The sequence below is a fragment of the Morus notabilis genome, unplaced genomic scaffold (genome assembly GCF_000414095.1).
Source record: "Morus notabilis unplaced genomic scaffold, ASM41409v2 Scaffold348, whole genome shotgun sequence".
Taxonomy (NCBI): domain Eukaryota; kingdom Viridiplantae; phylum Streptophyta; class Magnoliopsida; order Rosales; family Moraceae; genus Morus; species Morus notabilis.
Genome location: NW_010361555.1, coordinates 347,704 through 357,526, shown reverse-complemented (window position 1 = coordinate 357,526; position 9,823 = coordinate 347,704). Strand labels below are relative to the sequence as shown.

The following is a 9,823-nucleotide window of genomic DNA, read 5'->3' as shown; positions in this document are numbered from 1 at the left end:
TGCCAGTTTTTTTTTTTGAAACTGTGTTGGACAGCTTGTCCGTTTTTGCCAAATGGCTTCAAACTTGGTTTTAGAGTTAAAATTAGGTTTTGTCATAGTAACCGAAAATGTTCAAAACATCCAGGGCTATAAGTTCAAGCTTTAAAACATTGAAAAATCTCGCTCTATGGTCCTCATTTTCGCGGTCAAAGTCACCGGAAAATTTTTCCTCTAATCCGAAAATAAGCAACTTAGATCAAGCATAAACATACCCCATCAAACTAACCTCAAAACTCACAAAACTAACATAAAACTCACACACCCTTATTACAACTTATTTCCTTGAGAATCACAATTTACATAAATGGATTCTCAAACTTAAACTTTGCTAGAAAATAATTGAAAAGAGTTCAAGAAGTTACCCTTGAAGAACTCTTTCTTGAGAGCCATTTAGATCCTTCTCTTCTTCTCCAAGGTTTGTTAATGGCTTGGAACTATAAGAGTATAAGGAAATTTAAGAGGAATATTTTTACATTTCAAACTTCACTAAAACATGAGAATGAGAGGATTTAGAGTTTCTTTACCCTTAGAGGAATACTTGACTAGTCTCCTCCTAGAATCCCTTGATCTCCTTCTTCTTCTTCTATGGTGTGCTAGTGGCTCAAGATTGAGAGAGTAGGAGAAAATATTTGAGAGGAAATGGTGTGTATGGCCGGATTTTTGATGTGGGAAAAAGGAGAGGAGAAAAAAATGAAGCTTATCCTATGATGGTTCCTTTTATAGGCAACTTGGAAATAATTTTTTAACATCACATCAACTCCTTCAATCAACCAAATTTTGGTTCAATTCCCCCCTTTCTTGGCCGGTTATGGAAGGAGAAAATGAGAAGCAAAATTGTCATTAATTCCCCTTCAACCACTACCATCACATCACAACATAACTTGTAACCTTTTATCACACTCAACTAGCCAAATTTTGGCTCTATTTCTACTATACATGGCCGGCCAAGTAGAGAATGGGAGAGAGAAAAATAAATCCTACCCCTTGTACTTTTGTCCACTCTCTTAAGTTTCTCTTGAAACTGCTAACAATTATACTGACTGTAGGTAAGTAACTGAGCCGACAGGAAATTCTAGTTTCTGACGATTCCTTTTCAACTGCTTATTTACAGTTTAATATTAATTCCCAACTACTTAGGGATCACATTAAATTCTCACTCGCGTAATATCTTAAACTGTTTCAAGTCTTGAAATTAATTCTAGACTGAATAAATTCTAAATTTAACTTTTCTGCATTAAATCTCGGGAATGACGCTGTTTCTGACGGTGTCAAATCCCGAGCTCACATTGTACCCTTCTACTATGGGTATTTATCTTCTGACTTTAACCTAGCTGTCTGGCAATTAAGGATTTTCTCTTCTTTTAAAATGTTAGTGCATTTTTTTTATACGCTGCTAACATCATGCTGTGTTTGGAGATTCTTGAAATTAAGATTCTCAAACTATACTTGTACTGAAAATTATTCCGCCTTAAAGTACGACGAGAATTTATCGATCGAATTTACTTGATCGAAAACATGAACTTAACATGAAATCTGCTACAGAATTTAGGAATACATATATTAATTCCATAAATCCTTCAGTCACGTAATATTTGTCTAAGAAAATCCTTGGCTTAAATACATAAATTGTATTATTTAAGGTCTGGGATTTTCTCAGTCATTACAGATTCAAGGTAGTAACCAAAGACAAGAAGATTAGTTTAGGCTCTTACAAGCATTAAATATACTTCCTAGAGCATTAGCGTTAGATATGCCTATAAGATGGAACTCAACTTATATAATGCTTCAACAATGCATCCCCTATAAGGATGTTATAACAAACTATATGTGTGCAAAAGTACGAGTAGGACATATAGACGCATATGATTGGTAAATTGTCGAAGTTTTGTATCAAATTTTAGGTAGGTTTCATGAAGTTACTCTAAAACTTAGTAGAACATATTACCCAACATCACCTTTAGCTTTCGGTGAACTTTTACGAATTAATATTTTATTTAGCGAATATAGGGAGGACCAAATCTTATGAGTTCCTATCCATTCTATAGAAAAGAAATTTATAAAATATTGATCTAAGTTGCCTTTGTTGTATGGTTTAGGTACTATTTTTGATCCTAGATTAAAATTAGAAGGTTTAGAAAGTGGTTTAGTAAACTTAGGTGAATTTTTAGGCATCAATTGTTTAGCCTTACAAATGTTTTAAAGAAATGACATGTTTACGAAAGAAAAGCATTTTTAAAACAATAGCTTGATTTTAGCTATTGGAATCATAGTGAACTATTTCAGAAAGTTTAATGAATGATTTCTTAAGATAAGAGATTTTATGAATCGGTAAACCGACTGATGGCCTAGATAGGATATGAAGAATGTATCCTTAGGGGCAAAATCTGAAACCCAGACTGGATCACTACGGTAGTGATAAGCCTTGTGCTTGTGGTTGTGTAAGTAATTTATCAGAGGATAAATTACTTGCTGATGCCTCTAATACGAAAATTTTTAGTTTATATTCCTTTCAGAAAAAAAGATGTGAGGTTCCAGCTGTTGTGTTGGAACTGAATGTCTATATTTATGTATTTATTTATCTTTTTACTTGTTCATCAATTTATTTACTTGTTTATAAAAATTATTTCAAATTACATCCTACTGGGCCTTTCGCTCACGTTTTATTTATTTTATAAATATTAAACCCCTCCCAAGCGACGCGAGGAGTAGTACGAAGTAGCTGAGTTAGTTGCTACCATCCGATTAGAAGAGGATTGTGTTCATCCTCCCTGTGTACAAATGTAAGGATTGTAAATTCTGTAAACTCTGAACTTTAGATTTCTAGACTGTGGTTTATGTATGTAATATTATTTACATGTTCATGTATGTACAATACTGTATATCCTGTGGGTGAAGCCCTGAACGATGTTAGAGGCTCAAGTTTTAACCTCTTGTAACCAGAAAGTGCAGGCGCCTCCGTAACTTTCTTGTCGTTTATTTTCAGCTAAAAGTGAGGCTCATTTGGGAATTTCTTTAACATTTTCCTTTTGATTTTGATTATTGTGTTTCTCAATGTTTAATTACTCTCCTAATCACGTTTAACTTCTAAATGAGCCTCCACGTCACTAACCCCGGCTTCAGGGCGTGGCAGTTTGACTTAGTTTAATGGTAGAGGGCACGGGCATTAACTTGGCCAATCCTAACTCGATTAGCAATGGATATATTTTTTATCCCAGTTTCAACTATTTTATCCGAACAAGCCTTTAGTACGACATGAAGAATACTTGAGGAACGCCAGAATGCATTACAATGGGACATTGTTGAAGCCTTTGTCTGCATTAAGGATTGGGATCGGGCCGATCAACGTCTACAGGATACAATTTCACCGGCAAGCCAAAATGGATCGATGAATTTAATCGATTAATATTTAATTTTGAAGACGATCTTTCAGCTTCAAATTAAATTGTAAATTTGTAATTTGTAAATATGTATTTAGTTTTAACATTGTAATTGTATAACTTTGTAAATTTGTAAAATTTATAATTCGTCACAAAATGATTGCACACGTTTTTCCTTGCTAAGTTTTTATCCCAATCAGATTTTTCTTGGTAAGGTTTTTTACGAGACAATAATGAATTATGAATTTAAAAATTAATATACATGATTAATTTATTAAATTGTGTTAATAATGTATGTTGAATGTTAATTTTAATTTTTATAGAATTTTAACACAAAATAACTTAATAATTATAAAAAATAAAAAATAAAAAAAATTCGGGTTATTCAGGCGGGCTCAGTATGCCCGGCTGGACTCAGACAGCCAAATAGAAGTCCGCAACCCGTTCAAGGGCATTTTCAGGCTCGGGCAGGCAACACAAATTTTTTAGACGGATTGGGTCGGGCTTCAAGTAAAAAATTAATATTTTTAAGCGGTCGCGTGAGACCCGTCCAAAGTTTAAGCACTACTACTTACACGTGTCTTCCTTTTACCAGATTAACTGTCGACACGCGCATCAGATCGCGTGGAGCAGAGAGTGAAGAGACGAACGAAAGCGCACGTTTTAGCTTGGACGAACGTAATGAAGTAATTGTCGTGACAGCTGGGATAGGCAGTCCACTAATCAAATCTAACAAGCATTACAAACTTTGAAAATCACGCGCTCAAATTTCCGTAAAACGAACAAACATCCACCAATAAGAAAACTCCACGTCGCGCAGTAATAATCCGCGATAGTAACTCGGTGGGAAGCGAAGTACTTGATAACCGCATTGAATGACCACTAGACGTGTGCCTCCAAACCGCCAATGATTGAGGAACAGTCTCCTCTGGTTTTTATAAGGAAGACAATCGCGAGGATCAATCAAACTCATAATTTATTTCCATTATTACAATCATAAAAGCTTCAGAGACGCAAGAAATTTCGCGAGAAAATCTCTCCAGGGATTTTCTTCCCTTTTCTCTTCTTTTCTTTTCCCGTTTTGGTACTTTCATGTTCGAAATTGATTAATCTGGGCAACAGAGCGAGCCAATCAAGGCTCCGAGACATGTTTGTGATTCTCGGGCTGATTCTCACTGGCGGCGAGAAAGTTGAGGAAAACGAGTGGGAAAAGGAGCGATAAATTTGCTTTCCTTAAGTGAATAGCATAAAATAAGGTCAATTTGCCGTTACAGTTTCTCTCGTTTTGAAAGCTGAGAAAGGAAAGAAGAAGACAGAGAAACTGTAACTGCAAGAATTGGAGCTGATTCGAGTTCGAATTTCCAAGTCGAACGGTAAGAATCTCGGACCGGATTCTATTGACATTTATTTCGAGGCTTAAATTTAGATTTCCATATTTACGCGGGCGTGGAATTTTAATTTTTCTTTTTTCAATTTACATATATATTGTGTTCGAATTTTGTTTTCCGTTATTGGTAATTTTGATTTGATTTAGGGATTTCGGTTAGGGTTCTTTTGGGGGGGGAAAAATGGCGGCGAAGGCGATTTCATCTTCGGTCGCGGAGCTTCAATCCCGGAGCGCTCCGGCGGGGGCCCGCCGACGTGGAGTTCGCGAGATGCTACTGCTGCAGGCTGACGGAGGAGTGCACGCCAGCGTACATTGCACGCGTGAGGGAGAGGTACCAGGGCCGCTGGATTTGCGGGCTCTGTGCCGAGGCGGTCAAGGACGAGGTATTCAGATCGCAGAGAGAGGATATCGGGACCGGCGAGGCGGTGAAGCGGCACATGAAGTTCTGCGAGCAGTTCAGGTCGTCGAGTCCTCCGAGCAATCCCGGCGAGGACCTGATCTCGGCCATGAAACAACTTCTCCGGCGGACTCTGGATTCTCCGAGGAAGAACGATTTCGCGGGTTGTCGACCTCTCGGCCGCTCCAAAAGCTGCTTCGCTACAATGCCGGAGAGGCAGAGCGAGTAAAACAAAGCTTCAATTGCGGAAGAGAAATTAATAATGGAATTTGTTGTCCATAGCTCAAATGGTAGGCCGTAAATGGATCTATCAGCAATGTTATGTTGTGTTAATTTGTTGTTTGTTGTTCAATTTTTTTTTAAGCTAGTTAATTAGTGCCTTTAGTTATTGTTGGAATTTTAGTTTTTAGTTCTATTGGGTTTGATCTTATTTGATATTTTCGTAATTGGATGGATTGTAAGGTAATGTATTTTGCCGGAGTTCAATCAAAATTTACAAAAAGTTGGTGACTATTTCTTGGAAATGTTTTTATATTCTTGTTCTACTTTTATCGAACTACTTCTGTTTACAAGCTCGTCAAATTGTACACAAGCAAGCTTTTGCATGGTTTTGAAATATAATTTACTATTGAACATTATATCCAAACGTGCTTCTCATGTAATTCAAGTCTTCGCTTGGTCTTCTCTCAAGGCTTTAGTATCTGCTAACTGGTTGATGTTTCTCTTGATTGGGATTTGGGGATAAGAACAGACAGATATGATAACAGTTGAAGTTCTGTCTTTTTTTTATAAATCCCAGAAAGAAAAAAAAATATCTGGGGGACGGAGTGGGCCCACAAGTTGTGGTTGTAAACTCGTAAAGTGTCTGGGCCAAATCCACGTAGATGAAGGAAGTATCGAAGGATTATGAGTTGCCCCAAATCTTACGCAGTAGCTGAAAAGTGTAACACCTTAATTCAGTTATTTGAGTTTAAAATTTAAATTTTATTACAGTAAAAAATTCTTAAAATTAATTATATTTAATTTTTTTATTACAGTAAAAAATTCTCACATAAAATTATATTTTAACTTAGATTAAAAACTCGAATCAATGAACGGACAAAATTTTCAAATCGATTTGATAATTTCATAAAGTTGGCCTTTCTACACCTCATGTTGAACGACAATTTAGACTCTGGATATATCTTGCAATGCAAGTATTTTGTCACTTTTGTTTCCCTTTTCTTTGACTGCAACATTTGCAATGTCTCACTTTTTAGCCGCGAGTCTAGCCCAGTAGTGTTTGTTTGTTAAAAGTCTCATTAAGTGAACGATTTGACTTTGTGGATTTGCCTTTTTCTATTTGGGCCAATGGGGGTACACAAAAAAGTTCTTATACGTGGATATTAAGGAATGTTTATTTCGTGTATCCGTAATTTGAATTATAGTTTATAATTTTTTACAGTATTTTTTTATCATAAAAAATTTAAATTTTAAAAATTAGAATCATAAATTATGATTTTAAATCTATAAATTAAACATTATCTTATTATTTCCGTGATTTTTATTCTTCATTCAATAAATTAAAACAAATGACACTTTCAATTACAATGAATATAAAGATAATCCAAAGCAAGTTGGGAGGAAGATGCAAAATAATAGTTATATGATGTCTCTATCCGCGAGAATGAAGTTCAACTTTTCGATTGAAGCCAACCTTGTTTTAGCAAAGTCCTAAAAAACATAAATCGGTACAGAATTTTAAGACTCGTTCAGTTTGTAAATTTGAGTTTTAAATTTAATTTAAGATGTGATTTTATGTGAAAAATTTTAACTGTAGTAAAAAATAAAATTTAAATGTGATTTTTTACAAAAACTTTTAACTATAATAAAATTAAAATTAAAAATTAAAATCACTGAATACCTTAAGGTTTATTCGCTCGCATATCCACACACAGACTTCAAACTCGAGAAGAACTTATGGACATACAAATCTATTTGACTTGGATATGTAATGACGTTTGTTTTCTCTAATTTACTCATTCACGTAAAAGCAAATGAATGGCTTACCACATGCTTTGAGTGGGCCAAATTCTAGTTACTGTTTCCTGCAGCAAAATAGTCCATCACGCAAGCATAAATTATTATTATTTTAAAAAAAAAAAGCCAGGCAGGGATAAGAACCGGAACACAATAGTTAAGACTAAAGATTACGTTGTCTATCAGCCCATTTAGTTTATTAATTTGAGTTTATAATTTGAGTTAAGATAACATTTTATATAAATTTTTTTATTATAATAAAAAAATTAAATGTGAGTATTTCTGAAAGTTTTTTACTGTAATAAAATTTGAATTTGTGAAGTGAACGAGACCTAGTGTGTTCGGCTGCCCAAAAAACTCAAAAAAAGACAACTTGAGTTCTAATTTTATTCAAGTTTATGTTCTTTTAAGTTTGAACTCGAGTTTGAAGTTGAGTTTGGGACTAAAACTCGAGTTCAAATGTTCCCTTCAACTCGAGTTCAGAAACTCGAACTCAAATTAATGAACAATATTTTTTCTATTCTTAAAAATGTTATAACTTTTTCGTTTTAATCCTAATTGAGATGATTTTTTTTCTATGCGTTGACAACGAAAAGACGAATAAAACCCTATCCTTATACCCTATTAAAATTTTTCATCACCATTGAGTTTTTAAAAAAATACTATCTAAATACAAATTTAAGTTTTGACTCACTCAAACAAAATTCTTATCTCAAACCATAACTCAAATGTACACAACCAAACACAAACTCAAGTTATAACTTCAACTCAAGTTATAACTCAAATTCAATTTAAAACTACACTCAAGTCACACTGTAAATTCAACTAAATGTTTGAATTATGATAATCATTGTGACCGTGAATATGTTAAAATCAGAAAAAAAAGAAAAAGAAAAACCGGAAACAGTGTAAAGAGCCATCCGTGTGTACAGTTTAATGGTTCGTTTAATTCGTTAATTTGAGTCAAGATGTGATTTTATGTGAAATTTTTTACTATAATAAAAAAATTAAATATGATTGTTTCTGAGATTTTTTATTATAATAAAACTTAAATTTTAAATTTGAATTAATAAAATAAATGAGACTTAAATTGTCAAAGTTCAATTACGCCCTTGGTCTTACAAAAAATTTGTTGGTTCTTTGACTCTCTTATTTTGGGTTCTCTGTATAGTTAAACTTATGGTATTGGGTCTCTACAATGTACACTGTACTATTTGGCAGTACAGGGTATCTTTTTCTCTTTTGTACTGCTTTGAACCATCTTCGTTATCCGTGTTCTTTCTGCTTTCTTCGTTTCCACAGAAACCATTATTTTCTTACGTATTTACACAACTGCCATATACCAATTTTTAGGAAAATATAAAAAATCTAAAATTCAATTCAGAAAAATTCTAAATTCGTTTTATTCTTAAAAAAAAAAAAAAACCCTAAAGACTTTGTTCATTTTATAACTCAAATCACAATTTAAATTTTATTACTACAGTATTTATAGTGAAAATTCATCAACAAAATAATAATAAATTTCTAAACAGTTTATGCGAATTAAATAATATAAAATACAATTAAAAGCAATTAAACAGCAAGAACACACAAACATTATACTCTCAGTTTGAGAGCTACGTCCACTGTAAAAAGGAGAGGAAATTCACTATTTTTAAAGAGAATACACGCACTAATGCTCAAAATGAGTCTTACGGATTTTCTGACTAATAAGCTCTTATTTATACTCATAATCACCGCCCATATTCTTTTCCTTATTTGAATTCAGGATGTTTCTCTTATCTTTTTTGATAGTTTTCTAAAAGATAGAGATTACAATCAATCATGACGGTTTTCTTATTTAAGCTTCATATAGTTGAATTACAAATAACAAATCTGAGAGTAAATCTCACGGATCTCATCTCTCGTGTAGTCTTGACTTCATAAATATTTATAAAAGTCTCTTCACTTACGATTGCAGATACGGATAGCTTCATGTTGTCCTTTGTATCCTTTTTGAGTAGTCAAATTCTTTCATATGTCTTACTTCTTTCTAGCGATCGACTTTTAAGAGAGTTGTCTGCTAACGTGACGCTTAAGACTGAACTGTACTTGATTATTTTGTAAACTTGACTCCATCTATTTCGGCATTTTATCCTATAATATATAATATTTTCACTCACAAAAATTTTATAAATCTTTTCGTATTCCAAGTTCCAACTTGAAAACATGTCCACCAACAAAATGAGGTTCACTGGGGCTCAAACCCCCGTTTAATTTTCCTTAAAAAAAATAATCTTTTGTATCATGCATTAATTATTAATTCCATGGGGAAAAATTCCGGTTTCGTCGCTGCCACCGGCCTCCTTTTATTTGCCTTTTTTCTTTTTTCTCCATCAATATCTTTGTTGAATTCCCCATATGACCCCTCCGAACAACAGAAGCCCAAAACGACCCAAGGCCAATTAATAGGCTATGGAAGCTGGACAAAATCGTAATAAAGCTATTTACGAGAGTCATTTTCCGTAATTGTGAGTTAGTAAAATCGTACTATGCATAATCATGTAGTACAACGAAGAAAATACACTAATAAGTTATAACGCCGTTATCTCCACTTGGTTTACG

At 33.8% G+C, this 9,823-nt stretch overlaps 1 protein-coding gene across 1 annotated transcript in view; it reads left to right on the top strand.

The window, feature by feature from the left end:
• The window catches only part of LOC21401587 (NADH-quinone oxidoreductase subunit D), a 14,732-nt gene extending 9,029 nt beyond the window's left edge, over positions 1-5,703 (top strand). The window contains exons 2-3 of the mRNA XM_010100086.2: positions 4,714-4,789; positions 4,964-5,703. Coding sequence (XP_010098388.2) covers positions 4,714-4,789; positions 4,964-5,429 — 542 coding nt within the window. The 3' untranslated portion in view covers positions 5,430-5,703. The remainder of the gene's footprint in view (positions 1-4,713; positions 4,790-4,963) is intronic.
• Positions 5,704-9,823: the final 4,120 nt, after the last annotated feature.